General features: G+C 53.5%; 1 protein-coding gene across 3 annotated transcripts in view; it reads left to right on the forward strand.

Moving 5' to 3' along the window:
• The first annotated feature begins 10287 nt into the window (after nucleotides 1-10287).
• GRIN2A (glutamate ionotropic receptor NMDA type subunit 2A) overlaps nucleotides 10288-23740 on the forward strand; it is a 327406-nt gene continuing 313953 nt past the window's right edge. For all 3 annotated transcript variants that reach the window (XM_081297655.1, XM_081297656.1, XM_081297657.1), the window contains exon 1: nucleotides 10288-10915. In XM_081297655.1, the coding sequence (XP_081153781.1) occupies nucleotides 10361-10915 (555 nt within the window). In that variant the 5' untranslated portion in view covers nucleotides 10288-10360. The remainder of the gene's footprint in view (nucleotides 10916-23740) is intronic.

The following is a 23740-nucleotide window of genomic DNA, read 5'->3' on the forward strand; positions in this document are numbered from 1 at the left end:
AGCACCCCGCGGGCGCCATCTGGGACACACTGAGCTGGGGAGACAGGGCCGACCAATGGCCGCCCCCTCTGCCCCGCGGGCCACACCTTCCTGAGCACGTACCAGGGGCTTCCGCCCAGCAAAGCTGTCAGAGCATCAGGGGACGGCAGCGTCTCGGTGGAACCTCTTCTCCAGGCCCAAAGATAAGACAATGCACAGCGCAGGAGTCGGGGGCAGGTACGAGCCCTTCCTGCGCTGCACACTGCGCCAGGGCATGTGGCTGTGCCCTGTTCCCTCACTCCTCACACACCCCTCGGTGGGCACTGTTCTCGGGATGGTAAGTACTACTATGGCCAAGTGCTGGGCTGAGTACTGTTATCATCCCTGTTTCACAGATGAGGGGCTAAGGAATCCATGTGGGGTCAGGAGGCCAGTCAGTTTGCAGGCCACGTGTCGGGTTCTGTGTTTTGGATCCTGGCCGGCAGTCCTGGGTCCTGGAGCCCCTTCTCTGGCCACTCTTACTGGTCTGTCCAGTCTCTTGGTCCTGGTGAGGTGACCAGGAGCATAGGACCTGGTCCTATGTGGTGCAGGGAGCCTAGGACCTGTGTTCCCAATGTGTCCATCAGAGTCAGTGGGGTCAGGAGCTGTGGTGCAGGTGGGTGTGGGCTGAACGGGGGTGAGGACAGGTGAGGAGCATGAGACCCCAGGCTCTTACCACCCCACCTGGGGTCCGAGCTCACAGTCAGCTACTTCCTGGGCTAGGCTCACGCGTGAGTTGGCTTCCAAAGGGTTCTGCTGCCCAAGACAAGTCCCAGCACGAGGCTTTGACAATCTCATTCCGCACCCTCTGAGCGGAGGGGAACGGGCCTCGGGAGGTTCAATGACCTATTTAACGAGGCTCGTGACCAACCAATAGTTCAGTTAGATAATGAATGGGTGCAAGTTCAGGTTCCTCAGGATGACAAGAATGGGCTCAAATCCCAGCTCTGCCGGTGGCTCGTGGTGTCCCTGGGTGGCTCAGACCCTGCCATGGGTCCTGTTTCACATGGGACCTGTTTCACTCCCCACAGAGGCCCGAAGTCGGAAGCTGATGCTCGGTGCTATCTGTCTGTGGGAGATCTCCTCACCCTGAATCCCAAGTCCCAACCCAAGGGCACAGGGCACCCAGGTGCCTGTCGGTCGCCCAGTTGTGGTCCACAGGCCTGGGGTCCCAGCTACAGTTGGGCCTTGAATATTCTCCGAAGGCCCATGTGTCCACGCCTTCCCTCTGGGCCTGCAGCGCCGTGGGAGGTGGTGGAAAGTCCAGGAGGTGAATCCAGCGAAGGAAGTCAGGTCCCTGGGGGCCCTTGAAGGGATACTGGGACCCGATCCCTCCTCTTCCTCTTTCTGTTTGCTTCCAGGCTGCCAGGAGGCCACCTCGTCCTTAGCCATGAGGCGCTGCCTTGGCCCCCGAGCCACAGGGCCAGCCTGCCGTGACTGGAACCTCCCAATCTGCGCACCCACGGGGACCTCTCCTCCTCTCAAGGTGTCTGATCTCAGGCGTTTGTGACAGTAACAGAAAGTTGACCCACAAGGACTGTCCCTCCTCGAGGGGTAATGCTGGTGACTTTCTGTCTGTCTCGCAGCTTCTTTCAGGATTCATGTCCAACGAAGGGATCTACACTCAGGACAGGGAAAGGCGAGGCTGTGACAGGAGATATCCAAAGAGCCTGTGTGCCACCCTTAGCAGCTGGGGACCTTACCTCAGGTCTGTCTCTAAGATGTCCCCACCTATAAAGACTGGCACTGGGTCTGGTGAACCCTGCGGCTTTGAGCTGGCCTGCTTTGAGGACCTTGGGTGCCAGGAAACACAACTTCTGTCCTTGGCATCTGGATGGCTCCCAAGAAGTCGTCCCGGTGCAGACTCCAGAACCAGAACACCGCTGACCCACTCTCCTCTGCACCTGGGCCCTGGGGACTGGCCGAAGGGGTCCAGCGGGAGCCGGAGCAGCGCGGGGCTGGGCCCGTGGAGCAGCGCTCTGGGTTCTTTGCCTTACAGGAGCAAGACACCTGATTTGGTGAATCAGATTCCAGCCTCAGGTGGAGCCCTGTTTACAGGTGGGCAGGTGCCTGGCCACTCAGGGTGGCCCACGCTTGGCTTCTCCTCTCTGAAGCCTCAGTCATAAAAGGTGCAGGCTCGTCTCACAGGGGCCTGGCCATCTCTGCCCTGTGGCCCCTTCTCTGAGCCACACACTCACTGCTGCCCCCCTTTGGCCTGGGCTCTTCCAGTTTCTTGGGGACGCTTAGCACCCCAGTGGCTCTCCTTTGTCCACCCTGGAGGCTACTTACAGGTGCCGTGCTCCAGGACACTGCCGGCCGTTTCCTGCACCTCTCTGCGTAGTCAGGGGCACGAGGAGATAAACCCTGGGAGGAGCCCTCCACCAATAAGGGATGAGGAGGACAAGCCCCCAGCTCCTGCCACCAAGGGGTGATTCCCTGCACAGCATTCGCTGTGGCGCTAGGTGGGGGAGGCAGGGTGGTTTTACACCCATTTTACTGATGAAAAAATTGAGGCCTGGAAAGGGTAGTGACTCTGCCCCAAATGGCAGAGGTAGGACTTCTCACTCCAGTTCCCTATCCTGTCTCTACAGGGCGCCTGGGCGTCTCCCGTCTCCTGCCTGACACCGAGGACACTGGGTGGCATGGTACAAACACCAGCAAGAAAAGAAGTCTGCCGCTCTCTTCGGTCCCGGGAGTGCAGCGAGGTTGATGAGAGTTGCTGATACCTGAGTGGGTTGTGGGAGCAGGAGCAGGTGCAGCCTTTTGATAGATGCTCTGGGAAGGTCAGTCCGTGGCTCGGCTCATCCCGGAGTCCAGACTTCCAAGAACGGAGTCATGGAGCACCAGGCGTGGAGGGTGTGGTGGCCTGGGTGACGGCTGGGGTGCAGTCGTGAGAAGAACTCCCCAAGACAGAGACACAGTTAAGACAGCTTACTCGAGGACCATCCAGCGAGGCTGTGAGGGAACATGACAGAGGACTCAGAGGGGACTTGGGATTATGTGTTTCTGAGTCCTTAGTTCATCTCTGGTGGTCTTTTTGCTAGGAGTGTTTTATGCTAAATGAGGGGTGATTTGGCATACCAAGCCACTTTGGTACTCAGCTTACTGTGCCTTACCCATGATTCTTACTGCTGAAGTGTGGAATGATCCTTCCTAGGTTTAAAGTCAGGTGCATGAGACGCAGGCAATATGGATGAGGTCTTCAGTAGGTGATCTGCCCTTGCAGGTGACTAGGGGTCAAACTTGGGAGCTCTGCACAGGCAGGCCTTTGAGAAGTAGGGTCTTGTGATTTCCTCTAAGGGATTGGCCCACTGTTTTAGCTGTGAAGGGGGCAGCCGGGCAGAAGCGGGCCTGTGTGTGCCCGTTAGCCCTGTGTAAGATTGGGCAAAGGAAATAAGGTGACAAGGGTCCCTAATCTACCCTGCTTCAGGACGCAGGTTCGAGGTCATCCTGGATCGTCTCATCCTTTCTTTTACAAACGGGGAAACGGAGGTCTGAAGAGAAGAAAGCTGGGCTGGTAACACACAGCTCAGGATCTCAGAGAAAGCAAAGAGACAGAGGTGGTCAGAGTCGGGTGGTGCTCAAGCCAGGGCTCAGGAGAGTGTGAGCCTCAGTTCTCCCATGTGCAAAACGGAGGTGCTGGACCAAGTCGGAAGTCCTCAGGAAACATCCAGAGAAACAGTACCGAGTGGATATCACCAGCAATCGTGTGGCGTGCAGTAGGCTTCTCTGAGCGATGTATCCTGAAACCAAAACCATTTCCCCTGCAGGCCTTCTCAGACCCTTGGTGTAAGAACCCAGTTACCGTGACTCAGGTGGGCACCTACTTAAGAAGAGCAACCGGGCAACCAGGGCAGGCTCGAAGGCTTCTCCGCTTCATGTTGCTATGATTCTTTTCCAATTTCCTTTGAGCTCAGAGACATGAAGAGAAGCATCATCTGTGACAGGCTCAGTTCAGTTCTGTCCTGGGGACACAGGACAGTGACTGGTCTTTAACAATGGCGCTCAACCCCAAGGGTGACCACGGGGTCATTCTTTTAGTAGCGTTAGAAGACCGATCGATTTGCTCCTTAGGTCCAGACTGGATACTTCAGTTACTTGAATGATGGGATTAGTGACAAACTCAATTTACAAAATCCGCTGCACAATAGCACTGCGTGGATTCCCCTTTTTCTTTCTTTTCTTCCTTTTTAAACACGGTCCTGGGTGGGATAGCTGTGACGCAGGGGGCCTGCCATCCGAAGCACCTGAGTGACAACATCCTACTCAGCAAATTAGGCTCTGGGTGGGTTTAGCTTTGCGGCTTTGCATGGGGAAGGCTGTCATGATCCCATGCACGTGGGTGGTGGCTGACCCAATGGCTCAGCACGCTGGGGACACGTCCATCCCGGTGCAACACAAGCGGACAGTGGCAGTCTTCAAGGACCGAAAGTTCCTTTGAATGAGCGACTGTCTTCTTCCTCCATTCAAGAGACCACATCTGCCTTATCCACCCTTCTACAAGTTTGGGCACCAATGACTCCCGGCTCCCCATACAGTGGTTTTCATCAACGAATCCATTTCCAGGTCAGTATCTACATTCAAGAATGGAAAATGTAGGGATCAGCAGAATTGTCAGTGGATTTAAAACCAATGTCCTGCAGCACTGTTCACAATAGCGAAGGTGTGGAATCAACTTTGGAGTCCACCAGTAAATGATGGGTAAAGAGAATGTGGTACATATAGGCTCACTGGAATAGTATTCAGCTATAAATAGGAATAAAAATCTTATGCTAAGCAAAATAAAGCAGACACAGAAAGATAAATACTGCATGTTCCCTCTCATTGGTGGAAGCTAGGAAAAAACTTGATCTGAATGTAGAATAGTGATTCTCTTAGGAGCTGGAAGGGCAGTAGCAGAGCGGGTTGGGGGGGGGGAGATTGGATTACAGGTGCTAAAACACGGATCCAATGACCAAGTCCTGTTGTTCCTCAGCATAGTCAGGGGATAATAGTTGACAATAACCTGTTATATATTTCATGGAGGCCTAGGAGAGAGCAGTTCCAAGGCCCCAAAGGTAAAAGACATGTTAAGAATAAGGAAATGCTGATTACCCTGATTTGATGATAGCATGCTGAATGCGTTGGAAGATTATATGCTCAATTATTATGCATTAATAAAAAATAGAATTAAATAAAAATCTCAACCAAATTGTCCCTGCTTGGCCCCACCCCTGTAGATTTTGATGGAATGCAGTTGTGGTAGACATCTGGGTTTTAAAACGCTCCCCAGATACAGCTCACATGTCCATCCATAGGAGACTGGATACACAAAGTGTGGTTTATTCATAAAAGAAAAGCTGGAAACTCAACGTTTAAAATAAACACTGTCAATACATGCAGCAATATAGACGGACCTCCTGGATACTAAGTGAAAAAAAGCTGCTTACCGAGAATACACACAGTCCAATTCCACTCATATGACGTTCAGAAAAAGGGTTAGGGTGGTGGCGCGTGCCTGTGACCCCAGCAGCTTGGGAGGCTGAGGCAGGAGGATGGTTGAGTTCAAAGCCAGACTGACTCAGTGAGACCCTGTCTCTAAATAAAATATAAAAAAAAAGGGGCTGGGGATGTGGCTTGGTGGTTAAGTGCTCCTGGGTTCAATTCCTGGTATAAAAAAGGCAAAACTATTTACATCGTGTTGGAAATAAAAATTATGATTTCTGCTAGATGGGGGAAGTCAAATTGACGACCAAAGGACAAGGGCACTTTCTGGGAGTGATGGAAATGCCCTGTGTCCCTTCAGACCTGGGTGGACCCATCAGGTCACAGCTCTCACAATCCAATCATTTTACCTCTGAATATTCCTGCATTAATAGAAGTTCTTGGGGACACACCTCAGATCCAACCCATAACATGCCCTTTATTGCGTATAATTTATACCTTATTTATTATTATTATTATTTCACTAGGGATTGATCCCAGGTGCGCTTAACCACTGAGCTACATCCCCAGCCCTTTTAAAAATTTTATTTAGAGACAGGGTCTCAGTGAGTTGCTCAGGGCTTTGCTAAAGTTGCTGAGGCTGGCTTTGAACTTGTGATCCTCCTGCCTCAGCCTCCTGAGCATGTGTCACCAGGCCTGGCTTCTGACCTAACTTCCTCATCCATCCCTGAATCAGAATCCTGCCCCTGTGCCAAATTCAGGAATGACTGCTGCCACTCACAGGAGGGGCCCAGCCTGTCCGCCCTGCCCAGCAGTGGCCTGCAGAAACAGATCATTTCCCCATTCTCCGCCTCAGAGCACACAGCTCCCCATTTTCATTTGCTTTCTGGGTCTTTCCTACCCTTTCCTTTGTCTTTTGGGTAATAAAACCCCAGGGAACTCGGCATACAACAGTCAGCTCACTAACAAATCCATAGGTCTCCATATCAGCAGTCACAGCCAGCTTCCTAGAAAGAGTACCCTCCCTTCTAGGCCACCTTAAAGGGACCTCATCATTAATGAGCACCTACTATGTGCCAGACGGTATTGACTCTTTTAGCAAGACTCTTTTGCCTTTTTTTTTTTCAAAATAACCCTGAGAAATAGGTTTTTTTTTACTGACCCCTCCCATTTTCCAGATCAGCAGTCATTAAGGGAAGATAAATAAAGGCCTAAAGGTGATGTTTTGAAGAATTGCTATAACAAAACGTTATAACCTGGGCGGCTTAGAAACCACAGAAGTTTATTTTTCACAGTTCTGAGGGCTGGGAACCCAAGATCTAGGCAAAACAGACTCAGTGTTTGGTAGGGCTGGGTTCTGGGTCAGGGATGGCACCTTCTGTCTGAAAGGGAAGGGGTCAGCTAGCTCTCTGGAGTCTCTTTTCTAAGAGCCCTAGTCATTCTGCGCTCACCATTTAATCACCCCATGAAGCCCCCTACTCCCAATAAGGTCCCGTAAGGGTTAGGATTTTAACCTATGAATGGGCGGCACAAACCTTCAGACCTTAGCAGGTGACATCAGGCTGGTAAGTGGAGGGTGTAGCTTTGGACAACGAATTTAAAACCCCCTAAGATCTAAGACCGCTTTCCTTCCAGGGCCTGCGGGGGAGAGAGGCAGAGGCGGCGTTGGAGGGGCAGGTGCCGGCAGAAGGGGCTCCTCTCCTCACTGCCGGTTCCATGCCAGGTGGCCAGAACTGCAGCCAACCAGCCCACACACCCGTTAGTCCCAGGTTTCCTGGCTCGGCCTTCTGGTGGTTTAGAAGTGGCACCTCAGGGCGACTTTTGTTAGGTGCAACTTAGAAAGCCAGGAGGGACGGGGATGTAGGGGTCGTTGCCCCTGGGCTTCTGGCTCCCTGACACCAGAGGAGTGGGCACAGGCGGGGCGCCGAGCAGACTCCCTGCGCGGGTGTGTGCGTGTCGGCGCGGCTGTGCCGGCGGGGGGACCGCTGTTCCCGCGAGGCGCTGGGGGAGGAGGAAGCGGCCGCGGAGACCTGAATAATTGATTCTTCAGCGGCACCAGACGCCCGGGAGCGGGCGGAGAGCGTGGATCCAGCACTAGGGACCGCCGCGCGCGCCACCGCAGGCGCCCCCGTCACCAGCCAGTCACCTATCTCGGCCTGGTTCGCCGCCGTGCGCTCCGGGAGCGGGTGGCCGCCCTCCGCGCCGCCGCCGAGGGACTGCGGGGTCTGCCTCGGCCCGCCTCCGGGGAGGACGGCTGCGGGCGGAAGGCGCTCTCGCCCCGCGGAGCTCCAAGCGTCTCGGGCTTGCGCGGGGGCTGCTGCGCTGGCTGGCCAAGAACAAGTCCCTAAGTTGGCGTGCTGGGCGCCCCTGCCGGCCTCTTCCTCTTCCTTGGAGGCGACCGCGGCAGAAGCAAGCCCCAGGAACCTGGCTTGGCCAGAGCTGTGAACCAGGGTGGCCAGGCGCTCTGGACTCCCGCGGAGGAGCGGGGAACCGAACGCCCAGAGCCGAGCTGGCCCCGCAGCCCAGGGCCCCGAGGGAGCAGCCTTCCCCCGCCCGCGCCTCTCTCGGCCGGGGACCGCGGGGATCCCCGGCCACACGCGCGCGCGCGCTCCCACATCCACTCTCACACACACCAGCCTGGAGCTGGGCTGCGGAGAGGGTGCTCCGGCGCGCTCCGAGGACCAGGCGGCGGCCGTCCGGAGCCGGGCAGGAAGCGAGCTGGGGCTCTTGGAGCGGGCTCCGAGGGCTTAGCCGGAGCATGGGGCCGGGTGAGCGCTGAGAGTCACGGCCGCAGCCATCAGCCCTGGAGATGACCAGGAGCGGCCACTGCTGAGAACTATGTGGAGAGAGGCTGCGGTGAGTGCTGGCGCGGGACGCGGAGCCTCGGAGGCCCCCTTGGGGAGGGGGTTGGTGGAAGGCCTGGATAGGAGGGGGCGGCAGGACCGCAAGAGGGTCGCTACGTGGGAGTGATCGCACCTCCCTCGGGGATCCGGGACCGCGGGTGCCCGCGTCCTTCCCTCCCCCTCTCCTCCTGCCAGCTCGTCGCAAACTCCGCCAGCGCCCCCTCCTTCCCTCCTCTTTCTCTCCCTACCCCCTTCGCTCAGCAGCTCCTGGTCGCACAACTCCCAGCAGCCGGCTCCGGGGAGGTGGTAGGGGGCGAGAGGGTGGAGGTACCCAGTTAGCTTCCCGTGGGTGGCCAACCTGGGGCTCCCATTCTGCCGAGCGCCCCTGAGTGGAGCTACAGTTATCAGCCACAGGGACCGAGGATCCGCACTGAGGGCGTCTTGGGCACTGAGCTTCAGCTTCCCCTCTCTGGGCGAGCCCCCAGGGCGCATAGGGGGGCTGTGAGCTTTGCAGATGCAGCTTTCCCCTCAACCCCCCTTCCCCGTGCCGGGGGCTGACCCTGCTTCTCCATCTCTCCTCCGTCCCGGTAGAGCCCTGCTGCAGAGCCTCCGGCTGGGATAGCCGCCCCCCGTGGGGGCGATGCGGACAGCGCGGGACAGCCAGGGGAGCGCGCGGGGGCCGCAGCATGCGGGAACCCGCTAAACCCGGTGGCTGCTGAGGCGGCCGAGATGCTCGTGCGCGCAGCGCGCCCCACTGCATCCTCGACCTTCTCCGGCTACAGGTACGTCCCCGCGGGAGATGTGGGTTCGGTGGGCCGGGAGGAAAGAGGCTCGATTGGAGGGAGAGCGGGAGAGGGATCAGGAGAGAGGAGAAGAGAAAGCGGGAGAGGGAGCCCAGTAGTGAGGCGCGAGAGGAGCACCAGGGGGCGCTGCGGCCACGCACTCCGCGGTGCTCACCCCAAGAAGGCCAAGGCCGGTGCGAGTTCGCCCCAAGTTCCCCGGGTTCCAACAGGGGCTGGCCAGAGGGGCGCGCGCCTGCCCACGCGTGCACGATTGTGCTGGTATTAACAGGCAAGCGCAGCTCGACTCTTGTCGCGACACATGCGTGTGCACCGCCCGAGGACGTGTGGGGATCCCTGCTGGCCGTGGGCATCTCTACGGCGGCCTGCGGATGTGCGCAGAAAAGCGCGCGTGGTCTGTGAGCGTGTGCAGCCCACTGCCCACGTGCATCTAAGATTTGGCAATAGGGTTCGCAGTGGAAAGGCCGGGGAGGGGCTGTACAGTCCTCGTCTGTCTGAGAGCTTCTTGGGAGCCTACCTTTCCCCCCACGCACGTTCTTTGCCAGCTCCTACGCGCTGGCCCGCGGGGGGACGCGCCTACTCTCCGGAATTCTGCATTGCACATGGCGCGCGTGAGAGAGGGTGTTTGTGTGCGCGCTTGTGTGCACGCGAGTGTGTAGGGGGCGGGTCCTGGGACGCTTGCAATTGAGTGAAAGCTGCTCCGTGGCCCCTGGGCTCAAGGGGCGGGGGTGGGCCCCAAGTTCCCCCAGGCTCCTCAGAGCCTGGGCTCCAAAGCGAGCATCCTGACTTCCAAGCACTTGGGGTGAATCCTGTAGGAGAGAAGCAGGTCTGCAGCGGTGCTAGCGCACCGGGTGGGCTCGAAGGAGGTGGGGTCAGTCAACTAGCTCAGGGCTCAGGAAGATGAGAGCGGAGCCCCCTCCGCGCGCCGGGGCTCAACTGTAGTTCGCTCCGCGTGAGCGGGGGGCGGGGTCGGTAACTTGGTCTGAGCTACCCTGGGGGTAGACGGTGGAGAGAGGATTTGCCCGGTGCACCCACCGGCGGGGCGGGGTCCATGGCTTCCTGGGCCATCGGGGGCTGCAGTCTGCAGCTAACTTGGGGAACGTGGTGGGGGATGTGCTCAGAGCCCAGGATGGGGAAACGTCTGGAGACGGGGGAGGAGAAGGAGGCGGGATTCGAGAATGGGCTTGGGGACCGGGGTGGAGAATCAGCTCGGCCTGCAGCTGTAGGTAGGGTGGTAGATGGGTCGAGAGGTCCGCCTGGCGTCGGGGACCGGGGATGGAGCGAGTGACCACAGCGGCTCGTGCTGGGCTCGGGTTCCGCGCCTGGCGCCGCTCGGCAGCCCCTTTCATCCGGGCCCCTGGCTCACGGCCGCCCTGCCTCTCGCTCTCCACCTTGCAGGGACCGCGAGTGGCGACTATGGGCAGACTGGGCTATTGGACCTTGCTGGTGCTGCCGGCCCTTCTGGTCTGGCGCGGTCCGTCGCAGGGCGCGGCGGCGGAGAAGGGTCCCCCCGCGCTGAACATTGCGGTGCTGCTGGGTCACAGCCACGACGTGACAGAGCGCGAACTTCGAAACCTGTGGGGCCCCGAGCAGGCAGCGGGGCTGCCCCTGGACGTGAACGTGGTGGCCTTGCTGATGAACCGCACCGATCCCAAGAGCCTCATCACGCACGTGTGCGACCTCATGTCCGGGGCACGAATCCACGGCCTGGTGTTTGGGGACGACACCGACCAAGAGGCTGTGGCCCAGATGCTGGATTTTATCTCCTCACAGACTTTCATCCCCATCCTGGGCATCCACGGGGGCGCATCTATGATCATGGCTGACAAGGTAAGACCCGCAGGTGATGGGCTGCCGGGACCCCGAGGGCGCCCGCCGAATATGGCAGCCACGCAGGTCCTCGGGCTCCCCGGGAGCAATCCGCAGGCGGGAGGAGTCTTGATCTCTGGCCCCACTGGGAAATGAGTGGAAATGGCTTTAGCCTTGGTTCTGAGAGTGAGGTCCTGGGGGCACCGAGTGTGCCACAAAGAAGGCGGAAAACGCGGAAGTGGGAGGAGGAATGGAGCTTCCAAGTCGCGCGCGCAGAGGGAGCCCGGAGCACTGGAGCAGAATGGCTCAGGTTCCTCTGATATTGAGTTTACCTGATCGCGTGGGAAAGCGTCCCCATTTTCCTTCTTGTGACAAGTGACAAAAATCACTTGAAAAACATGATAAAGCTGGGTCTATTGTGGTGAGATTTTAGGTAAAACACAAAAGGACAGAAAATATCCTGCTTCTCGGGACCCTGGGTGATGAACTATAGGGGCCAGCAGTCTGAGAAGCCTGAGGCTGGAGGGGCCTGGGAGGGACCCTCCTCTCCCTATGGGTTTGAGTGGGAGCAGTGACTCCAGGCCCAGGGCGGGGCCCTGGCCTCTGCCTGACATGACCCTGGTGTAGGGATGGTCCTGGGGCAGCGGCCCTGAGACCCTCACAGGAGGAACTGGCACCCAATAATGGATCTTGGTCTTGAAATGGAAGAGTTTCAAAATGAAATAGAGTGCACCCAAATCTCTTGGCTTAGGGGGACAGGGAAGGTCCTTTTGCGGGCAGCTCGGGAGCACTGGTTTGGAGAGGGGAGAGGGGTTTGAAGGTTTGCGTGAGATGTTCTGGGGGCCTGATGGGGGATTTGCTGAATTGGAGGGAGAGGGCCAGGTTGGAAGGGAGAAGGAAAACGAAGAATGAGAGAAAGGAAGGACCGAGGAGTGGTGCGCTCTGACTCCATGCAGGCCAGGATGGAGTCGGTCCGGAAGGGGAGGAAGGGTGCACTGGCGTGCTGGTCCCCAGCCCCTAGACCTTCATGGCTCCTCAGATGGCAGGAGACATCTGTCTCTTTCCCTTTGACGTTCTCAGAGCACTTTTATTTTCACCAAATCGGATTCTGGCTCTGCTCAGCACTTCCCACCGGCCCCTCTGGGAATTGTATTAATTCTTTCAGGCCTCCTGGGCTGCAACACATTCCGCTGAAGTGCGCCAGTGATGTGACATCTTATTAAACATCCTTTTTAAATGGTTTGCAGCCTAGCGGCTCCCTGTGTGTGGTTGAATGTCCTCCCCGCTACCTCTCAGTGTTGGGTGCTCCTTTCTGGGATGAAAGAGATGGCCATGCTCTGCCCCTAGTGCATGGGCCATTTCAGAAGTGGAAAGGGCCTTGGGGTTTACCAGAGTCTCCGCTAACTTCCCGATGGAGTTTAGAGACTCGCTAGACCGCATCATGGGGGGTGGGACTAGATAGCTGGTTTCTGGTCTCAAGCTGCAATCTCACATCTCACCAAGTCAAGCGCGTCCTCTCCTGTGGCCATCCCATTCTTCAGGAGGCCCGGAAAGAAGCCTCATTGCTTAGGAGGTACTGAGCCACCGAGTGGTGCAGGGATCTCGGCTTGAGGGCTTGTGCGCAGGAAGGACCGGCCAGGAGGGAGAACAGCTGTGTCCAGCAGGGGCTGGGGCAGTGCTTCTAAATATTAATGTATCCCACCTCCTGTCTGAAGTTCTGACTCAACACACACAAAACAATAACCATATTGAAGGGGAAATTTCTAGAACCAAGGGGGCCCCACACAGCCTAGTGGAAAACTCTGATTTGAGGAGAATCTGGGAAGGTGGCTTGGGTCTGGTAGTCCTGAGTGTCTTTCCAGTTGTCTGTCTTCTAAGACTGACAGGTGAGTGTGCAGCCTCTCCCCTGACTTACTCACCTACCTGTAGGCAGAAAAACAGAAACGGGGTGTGTTCATGGACCAGCACCCCCTTGCTGAGCAATGACCCTGCCCACCTGTGAAACTTGACCCAGTGAATGTCAGGCTCTGACCGCCTAGACCAGCCACTGCCTTCCCTGGAAGGGACCATGACAAAGCGAGTTTTGAGACATCAGTGGGTGTGGGTGGCAGCAGGTGGTCCTAGGGGACCACCCCCCTCCCCGCCTATGAAGATGCGGGTGGAAGTATGAATCAGGAAAAGGCAGAGGCAGGAAAGAAAGGTCATTTCCCGAGAAGGCGGGATTTTAGAGAGGTTGAGGAGGGATGGACAGGAGGGGAGAGAAAGAATCCATCGGCTCAAAATGGCGGAGGAGGTTGGAAACTCCCCACTGTGGTTGGGTTTTCGGCGTCGTCTGGGGGAGGCGGCCCTGCCTGTGATTCTGGTGGAACTGTTGGGGATGAGGCCAGATGGTTGGGAGTTGAAGAAGTCAGTGGGGACAGTGTTGGGGCAGATGCTGGGTCCCATTTGTGGGACGGGCAGGTGATGTTTGAAAGGGCGATATTTTGAGAAACCTGGATGTGTTTAAAAAGGAAAGAAATCATCTGAGATGGGAAGAGCCTCTCCTTCCATTAGTAACACATCTAGTTGGCACGTGCCTTTGCCACCTGTTCCCTTAGAGCTGAGTGTCGTGTGGTGTTTATTTGGCTCCAAAGGCGGCCTGGGATGTGTCCTAAAACTCTGCCTTTCTTGGGCATGCCGATGGCGTGATGACCCCAAAGCTTCAACCTCTCCAAATCTGCAGGGCACCTGTGTCTCCCCGTGTGATGACGCTGACTTGGTAAAGTTGTCCGGAACACATCTTATCATTTTCACTTCTCCATTGGCAGTGTAGTAGTGCCCCGTGGGTAAGGATGGCTGTTAATGTGTCAGTTAAATACACACACACACACACACACACACACACACACACACTTTCTTCTTTCCCTCAGCTTACGCGAAGAAAAGAACAAAGCCTTATCATAATTGAAATGTTGACTGGCAGATTTTGTGGTGTTAATCTAATTTACAACAGAGGTGTTAATTTTCCCCAAATCAGTTGGTGGTCCTGAAATATAATTAAATCAGAGGTGAAAATAGTGCTTAATGTTCTAGTCTTCTCTGGGTTTGGTGATTTTGGCTCTGCCTGGGGGACAGACACTCTGGCTGCAGGACTGGTCCCCCAGCAAGTCCAGTGAATGGCTGGACCTTGGTTTTCCTGCTCCGTGTCCTGGGACTCATCAAGACACAGACTTTAGCCATCGTCCATGGCTGTGGCTGATCGGGTTTTGCTTTCTGTATGCATCTCGTCTCCTCGGCTAAAGGAGTAAGTCCATCCAGGGAAGATTTTTAAAAAAATGTGTGTGTGTGTGTGTATCTGTGTATTTGAAATCACAAATGCTCCTCTTCCACAGTCACTTTATAAAACCGTGTCTTTTCATTGTGGAGCACTTAGAAACGACATTAAAGTTTAAAGAAGAGATTAAAATTTTGCTCCCCATAGTGTCACCAGGAAGAGGTTCTGTGGCCATTCTGCCGTATCTCCTTCTAGGCTCTGTTGGTTGATTCCGTTACAGGTTTGGGATCATACCACTGTGTGGGGTTTGCCTGTTGTACTTTGCATTCTGTGCCTTTTCTTAGAAAATTCAGGTATTTCTTTGATTCTGGAAAAATCTCAGCCCCGCTGTTGATGTTTCCCTTCTGCCAGGTTTCTGTTCTCTCCTTCTGGGTCCACGCACATTGTGGTTCCTTGACCACTAGAACTACACTAGTTCCTGTTTTTCTGGGTTCTCTCTTTGTTCTTTGGGGAGATTTCCCGTTAACTACCTCGGTCGATGTGTGGCTGGTCTATTATTTTACCTCTCTGAGTTTTTAACTTCCACAATGATCGGCTGTATTCCCAGGGTGCCTAACTGGTCCCTTCTCCCTAATTTTCTCTGAACAGCTCTCCTCATGTTGAGATCCCCCTCCTCGGCCCCCGGGGTCCTTCTTGTCACACGCTCTGTCTCTCATCGCCCAGCGTCTTCGTTTCTTCAGTCACGAACCCTCCCGAGTGCAGAGCTGTGGATCCGAGGTCTCCTGGGTCCTCTAGGTTTTGTTTGAGCTGGTTTTCAGGGTGACTTTAGGGTTCCCTCTGTCCCTTATCTGTAAGGGTGAGGACTTCCCTCAGGGCTGTGTCAGCAGCTGGGCCCACAGCCTTCTCCCCCTGGACCGAGCTGGGGCAGGCCTGGGCCCTGGTCTCCCACGGGGGACTTGGTTTTAGTTCCTTGACTCAGACGGGGGTCTCCTCTTGGGCTGGGACTCTTGGTGGTGGGACCTGTGTTCCAGCCCCGATCGTAGCCAGCAGCACAATTCTGCTCTGTCCCCTTTCCCCAGGGCGTGTTGAGACCTGGGGACCCATTGGGTGGGACCCATTCCCCTGAGGATCATGTGGCTTTGATTCCTACTTGAAGTGGTAGAGTCCCTCCCCCCCTTCCCTTCCCCCCTCCCTCCCCCTCTCCCTCCTTCCTTCTCTCTCTCTCTCTCTCTCTCTGAAGATGGAACCCAGGGCCTTGTGATAGTAAGTGGACATATGCTCTACCACTGAGCTGCCCGCTCCCCACCACCCCAGTCTTTTAATTTACGCATTTTTGGGGAAATCCTCTGTAGTTTTGATCTGTGACTTCCTTTTCTTATTTCCAAGCAATACTGTGTACATTTTAAAATAACTACAGATCTCTGTGAAAATTCTATGTCTTAGAGACAGAAGAGGGAATCTACCGCGTGCGTTCACTCTGATTTTGAGACACTTTCATTTCCCAACCTGTTTTTCTGCTCTTTAAAACTTGATCAGATGTTTTTGGAACTTTCCCTCATTAAATAGACTTCTCCAACTTGGTTTTAAATGGCTGCGGGGGGTCTTGTTCACACCACCACTGTTTAAAGGACTCCTCCACTTTCCCACCTCTGGTTTGGTCATTTCGGGTCCAGACGTGACTCCTTTGGGCACTTTGTGCTGGTCTCCTCTCTGCGTCTGCTGCTTGGTAGATGTTTGTTGATTGAATGAATCAAGCCATAGGTTCTGATGCGAGCTTGCTGTGGATTCCGGAGGAGCAAATCTGTGGGGTTCGGGCGATTCTGCTGGCATTGGGTCCCTAAGCTCCAGTTCGTCACAGGCGTGTGCCAAGTCTTCCCTTCCCTCCAGTGACAGAATGACTTGCCCTCCTGGGGACTCACAGACATGGGGGGGGGGGTCACATAGGAAGGTTTGTGGAGCTGAGGAAGAGCTCGTCCGCAGGAGGCAGAAGCTGGGGCTGTCCTCCTTAGCAGCCCTGGAGCTGGGACGTGAGGGACAGGCCTTCCTGTGAGATGCTGAAAGCTCATGGGAAGGGCAGACGCGCAGAGCAGATGTCATGGAACCCACCGACTCTGGCTTCAGAGGCACCAGGCAGCTCCCAGGAGAGGGGGTGCCTGTCTTCAGCCCTTGGAGGAGCGGTCAGATGCTGTCCTTACCCTCTCTTCCTCTGAGTCATCAGAGAGCCACAGGCAGCTTCCCAGCGGGCCCCAGAGCCCTGCCAGGTGCCCTCGGGGCTATTGGCCTTGGGGTGGACCTTGGAGAGCAGCGATCTGGTGCCTTGGGAATGGTGTCCGTCCACCCGAGAGCCTCACTGGAAGAGGCTTCTGTAGGGGGTGAGGGGGAGGGAAGAGAAAGAGGGGGTCAGAGGAGGAGCCTGGGCTGGGTCTCAGGTCTGTGACCAGCTGGTAGCCTCCACCAATGCGCCGTGGAAGTGGTCATCGAGGACTGAGAGGTTCTAAGGTTGTTGATGGTGTGTCTTGTTTACCCCACATTCCCCACACTCTTTAGCTTTCCAGTTTGAATTGGTTGTCAACATTTCAAAGTTTAAATCACATTTAAAAATGCAAATTTGGGGGCTGGGGATATAGCTCAGTTGGTAGAGTGCTTGCCTTGCATGCTCAAGGCCCTGGGTTCGATCCCCAGCACCACACACAAAAAAGATAAATAAATCCAAGTTTCATCTTTTTTTTTTTTTGAAAAAAATAGGAAGGCGTGACCACACTGGTAGCTGGAGATGAGTCATCCCCCCATCGCCCCCACACCCACCAAGGCACCTCTCCTTTCTTTAGCCCCCAACTTGCCCACTCCCCTCATTTGTGTTCTGTGCTTGGCCCTGAGGCAGTGGGGTGGACATCCCCTGATATTGGTGAGGAAAACATCGGGTCTTTAGGAAGCAGCCCTTCTTTGGCCATCTTCCCTTCCAGGGGCTGCTCCTGGGGAAGGTGGTGGAGAGTGCACCCGGCCACACCTCCATGTTTATGCCACCGTCATTAATCAACGGTTGCACCCAGGTCTTAAGTCCTTCTCGACACAGTTCTCAGGCAACCACTTCTGGTCCACTTGTATTGGATGATTCCAGAAAACCTGGGACTAAATTCCATTTCCAAATACCAGTGTGACCTTGGGAAAGGCCCTTGACCTTTCTCCAGTTCTTGCAAAGTGAGAGTTTGGGATGATATTGTCTGTAAGACTCCTCACTCACTAAGTTTTATGTGCTCGTAAGGAAAGTCTGGCCAGAATGTGAACAGAGGTTGTCTTTGGGGGGAGACTCACAGCGGGGCGGATCGAGTGGTTTGTGGGTTGGACCTGGATCCCATGGCCTGGGTTTCGGGTCTCCCCACTGCCTGGCTAGGTGAACGCGGGGAGGGGATGTTTATTTCTAAGTCTCAGAGTCTCTCTCTGTAAGATGGTACAAGGATGGCATCCATGCCCCGGAGTTCTGAGACCTCCCTGGGATAAAGAGCATGGCTCAGGGCTCGCATCGTACAGCTGTCAGCATTCTATCTACATTCTGTGGTTCTTATTTTTTCTCGTGTACATGGACTTTTTTAGTAACCATAACAAGGCTTGGAGGTTACACGGTGATAAGGAGATAGCCCCTGCAGGAGGCTGGGAAAGAATCCCACAGAACACCCAGAAACAGGGGGTCCGGCGTGAAATGATTCATATTTGCTCAGTTGGAATGACCAGAAGCTTCCTTTATCTTCCTTTATCTTCTCAGCCCTTGCCGTGAGCTCCGTGCAGCAAACGGGAGGTTAAGTGTGGGCGATGGGAAGCCCTCGCCAGGGAGACCGTCTCTTCGACCTTTGCACTAAGTGGTTCTACCAAGCGGAGCATATGTCAGCCTGGGTTTAGGGTGTAGAGTGGCAGTGTCTCTAGTTTCTCACTTGTTCTCTGCCAAGGATTGATGACTTAGTGGTAACCTGGGGAATCTGGCAATCCCTCCAAAATATCTGTTTAAAGAATCCCTATTTTCAGATGAGGAGATGAAGATCCCAGAAATAGTGGGGATTTATTTTGAGCCATAGCACAAGAAACGAGGTCTTTGGGTTCCTGTTCTTTGTTCTTATTTTATTACATTTTCAAGGCAGTGACTGGGAGTCCAGATGATTTAGGGAAGGGGATTAGATTCAACACAGACAGAAGAGATTTTGTATCTCAGACAACAGATTTCGCTGTTACTATTTTGTTTGTCTGAACTAAAATGATTAAGATGCTGGTGATGAAGTAAAAATTCAGGACTCTTTCCAGAGGGAAAGGGTGGATCAGCATCACAGACTGCAGGGAAGATAAACTGGACAAATAGGGACCGAGGACATTGAAGGCGTCCCACGTGGTGTCTTGGCTTACCTAGTGAGTTGATCGCCACAGTCGGGCCCCTTAATGACCCCTCCCGGCACATCACCACCCTTTTAATTTTTGTGGCAAGAATACTTCACCTCTTCTCTCAGCACAGTTCAAGTATACGATGCCCACTTATTAAGTGTCGTCACCAGCATATGCGTGAGGTCTCCAGAACTTATTCATCTTATAAAGGAAAGTTTAGCCCTTTGACCACTGTCTCCCTAGGGGATGGAGAAGCATTGGCACTATTGGAAGAAGGAGGATGCCCTGCTCCCCAGACTGACTAGGGAGTGGGTTTTTCGAGGGTTGGGAGCTGAAGGATTGCAGACTGGGTCTGGTGTATGGACGCATCTTTTCCCCATTGGTTTGGTGTTTAAAAATGCTTGCATGTTTTCTAGATTTTTTACTGGTGCGTTATAGTTGTATATGATGGTGGATTCGTTGTTATACATTCACACATGCACACAATGCAGCAATATAATTTGGCCAATATAATTCCTCAGTATTTCCCATTTCCTCCTCTCCTCCCTCCCCCTGGCTCCTTTCCTCTATTCTGCTGATCGCCTTTTGATGAAAATGCTCATGTCTCTGGATGTGCAGAGCATTTCTAAGTTGACCCTAACCTCCCACTCTGTTATCTCAGATCTAGCCTGATTCACTCATCACTTAACTTCGAGTCTCTGTAAGCACTGAACCCTGTGGTACCCAATTACAGGTTTTTGTTTGTTTCCTTGTTTCTTTTGCTTTGACCAGAGGTTCATCAGATTCTAAGACACACACACACACACACACACACACGCTCGCGCTACACCTCCCTCATTTTAGAATATATGTGTAGCTCTATTATACCTTCTCTGTCATGTAGGGTGCTTTCAGCTGCAAGTAGCAGGCTGTTTGGCCCACAGTGACTCAACCCACTGAGACGTTCAACATTACTAAGTGACAAGGAACCCCAGGTCTGGTTCAGGGACTTCATAACTGTAAAGCACTCAGCTTCTTTCTAGTCCTTCTGCCTTCCCTTCCTCAGCAGCTGGTTTATCTGAGTGACAAGGTGGCTGCCTCGGTTCCAGTCATCACATCCTCACCTGCCATTATTCAAAACAGAAAGAAAATGGAAAGCAGAACAAGTGTTTTTTTTCTTCCTAGAATCTTTATCCTTTTACTACAGTAGATTACTTCTTCTATCTCAGTGGCCGGCACTGGTCCACATTTCTACTCCTCAAACTTCACTGGTGGAGACTGGCAGTCCAGGATTCTTCTCTGAGAATAATAGGTGGTGATGGCTGCAAAGCTTTCTTCTGTGAGCAGGGGCGTAGGAACAGAGCCTTAGTGGTACAGCTGATGGTCTCCAGCAACACTGATGCCACCATCTCTAGAGTTTCACTCAGTTCTAGAGGGTAATGTGTAAGAATAAATGTTGGGAATTTCTACGGGCAAGGAAAAGGGACCCTCAGGATTGTGTAGTTTCTAAATGAAATATGTTCAGAGCCTCAGAAGCACTATTTCTGGATGTTGAGCCTGCAGAAGGGAAATCTCAGAGGGGATTTGAGAGGTGCATCCACACACCCCATGGCCTGTCCCCGGGTAGAAGGTTTAGGGTTGATCTTTTTTGTTGTCATTGTTCGGGGACAGAGCTGAGAGCGGGATGCTAAGGAGTGAAGTTTCAGCTTGATGTGAGGAATGAGCTTTGGAATTAGGGCTCCACAAATAGGAAGTATCTGTCAGGATGGAACTGAGCTGAGTGGCGGCCTGACTGTCAGGAATGAGGTTGAGATTTGGCTTGTGCTGGCAGGGCTGGGCTGGGTCACCTCGGAGGCTCTTTCTTATCCAGACACTCTGCACCTCTCAAATCCTTGATTTTTTTTTTAAATCCCCAAGCCCTGGTGCTTTAGGCCCTTAGATTTGGCTGCAAACCAACGTCTTCACTTTCTCCAAGTGTGTGAGTAATTCAGTATAAATTTGCCTGGCATGGGGGAGGAATTTATGATCCCTGCATCATCCCCTTAAATCCCCAAGGGACTTTACATCATCCTGAAGGGTAGATGATATTTGAAAAGCAGGAAACCTATGTATATATCAACTCAACTCTCACACACATATAAATATAAGCTTAACTAGGTCAGCGCCTCGTATTTACCAGTGGAAATGTTTTTGGTAAGAGGCTCATCTGCAGAAGACAATGTTTAGAATAATTGCTAATGATCTCTACTTATTGAAGCAGATTCCCATTTTTGTACTTACTGTCGTCACACATTCACATTCCAGAGACTGGCAGACCCCTCTCTGATTTTTCAATTGTCGGATTCTTCTTCTTTGTCTATTATTCTCCCCTGCATTTCTTTTGGGGGGTCATACTAGGGATTGAACTCAGGGGTGCTTAGCCCTGAGCCACGTTCCCAGCTAATTTTTGTATTTTATTTAGAGACAGGGTCTTGCTGAGTGGCTTAGTACCTCACTAAGTTGCTGAGGCTGTCTTTGAACTTGCGATCCTCCTGCCTCAGCCTCCTGAGCAGCTGGGATTACAGGTGTGGGCCACCGCACCTGGCTCCCCTGCATTTTTGAGCATTTGCTAAAGGCAAAATGCCCTGGGTACAATTCTGTTGTTTCTCTACTACTTCTATTTCCCTGTCCACATTCCTTCAAGGAAAAGAAACCTAAACAACAGCAACAAAGACAAAAACAAAATGCAAAAAACAAGTTGACTTGGTTGGCTTTCCAAATGCCTTCTCTTTCCAGATTTTATAACGTTCCCCATGATGGAAATGGCTGTGTTGTTTGTAATTACACGTTTATTATGAAAAGGTGATCACGTGCAGACTAAAAAATCCAAACAACAGCATACAGTGTTCAGAAAGAATATTTCTGCAGTCAAGGCGTGGATATCTCCAGACCCCCTCCCCTGCACGTTCCCCATTGAAGAGGAAGAATGCTCATTGAGTGGCATTTGATCTGGGAGCTGGTGTATAAGAAGGGTCTTCTCTTTTAAGTCTCGGCCTTGACTTGAAAGGGGTCACCCATTTTTCACGGGTCTCTGACAATGTCTTTTTGCCAAAACAAAACAGCTCACTCTAGAACACAAGGGCTTGGCCTGCACACTCCCTCAAAAAACTTAAGGTGATACAGGGATGGTGTCTGGGGAGCCATGGCCACTTTATAACCTGATAAAGGCTGTGGCCTCTTCCCACATTGTTATGCACATGTAGGCCCAGTGTGTGCAGTTGTAGGAATTCACAGAACCCCCCCCCCCAGACCCATGCACAGGCCTCCCTGGAACTGATTCACAACAGTACCCCACACCCATGGTTTCCCTTTCTGTAGTTTCAGTTACTTGCAATCAATGATGGCTTAAAAATTACTAAATGGAAAATTCCAGAAATAATCTTATGTTTTAAATTGTGTACTGTTTGGAGCAGTGTGATGAAATCTCATGTCTTTAGGCTCTGACCTGCCTGGGGTGGGAATCATCCATTTATCCAGTGTATCCATCCTGTGTATGCTACCTGCACGTTAGTCACTCAGTAACTGTTTTTAGTTATCAGATCAGCTGTGTGTGTGTGTGTGTGTGTGTGTGTGTGTGTGTGTGAGAGAGAGAGAGAGAGAGAGAGAGAGAGAGAGAGAGAGATTGATAAAAAGAAATCACATTCACAGTCTTCATTACAATATATTGTTACAGTATTCTATTTCTATTTCGTTATTAGTTATCGTTAATTTTGTACTGTGCCTAATGGATAAATTAAACTTTATCATAGAGATATGCATATAGGAAAATACATAGGTATGTAGGATTTGGCACTAGCTATGGTCTCAGCCATCCACTGGGGTCTTGGAATGTGTCCTCTGCAGATAAGGGGGAAACACTGTGTGTGTTGACTTATTAATGTGTCCGTTCTTCACTCAGTGACTGAGCCTGTGCCTTGGTCCCGACTATTCTGTGCACACATCTGTGATCCACTTGTTCCCTCTGACCCGACTCACTGTGCTGGGGCCATGATCAGGGTGTTGAGGGGTCACGGGAACACGGAAGAGGAGAGAACTCACCCAGAGGTCGCAGGGTGGGGGTCTACAGTGAACTGAGAGCTGATGTAGTGGAGGCTGCTGTCCTCCCCCACGGATCACCATTGCCACGGCCAAGGGGGCGCTGCAGAGCGGGCAGGTGGCTCTTGGAGGGCCAGAGGGAGCTGACAGTCTAGCTTCTCTCTCCCTTGGACGCGTTTCTGGAGGTGCCAGTCTTGAGTGATGTTCTGATGGCTTCTGAATGTCCCTCTGGGTGGCATTTCTTACCATCACAGCATTGAGCTTTTTGCCGATTCGTGTTTTGTTTCACAAATGGCTGAGTGTCTCCGGCTCTGTCTTGTCTCTTCAAGTTGGGAGGATCTAGCCAGAAAGAGCGCGTGGCATTTGGAATCCACATTGTCTCCATGTCTATGTTCTAGGCTGAAACACAAGAGCGTCTTTCCCAGGCGAGTTCTATTGAAGCTAAGGTCGCTGTGGGGCTGAGGAAGCCTGGCTTTGTTGACTTGGGGGGGATGAATCCAGGGCCGTGTGGAGGGACCGTGGGTCTGTAGAAGATGGGTCCCTGGGGCCGTCTGGCCTCCATTCGTGGGGGTTTGGAAATGGCAGCCTCAGTGGGGACCCGAGCCTCCTGCCACCTTCGCATTTCAGCTTCTGGCTGTAGGTCTGGCCTCTGTCGACTCAGATCAGGTGTTTTCTCCACCCCCACTTTCCCCCCTTGGCTGTTTGCTGTTTCGCAGCATTAAAAAGACTTGGATCAGGGAAAATTTCAAAGAGGTACGAAGCCAGAGAGACTAGTGTGGTGACCTCCGTGTCCCAGCTTCAGCGGTGACCAGTGCCTGGCCGGGCCTCTGGCCTGGGGGACTCCACCCACTCTCTTATTCATTTATTTAAACATTTTTCTGCTTTTATCTAATCAGTTACCCGTGACCGTGGGATGCGTTTCGTTTCGTTGTGCACCAGTGGAGCCCAGCGTTTCATTTCTCTGGTCGTACCTGACGCAGAGACGCACCACTTGTGCAGCCCCACAGGTACCTGGGGTAATGACGTCCGTCTCATCCCACCACCTTACTGCCCATGCCCCTCCCTGCCCACACTCCCCTTTGCCCTGTCCAGAGTTCCTCCCTTCTTCCCCTGCCCCCTCTCCCTCTATCATGTTCTCAGTTATCAGAGAGAATATTTGGCCTTTGGTTTTGGGG

The sequence above is a fragment of the Spermophilus citellus genome, assembly GCF_964194105.1.
Source record: "Spermophilus citellus genome assembly, chromosome: 6".
NCBI classification, from domain to species: Eukaryota; Metazoa; Chordata; class Mammalia; order Rodentia; family Sciuridae; genus Spermophilus; species Spermophilus citellus.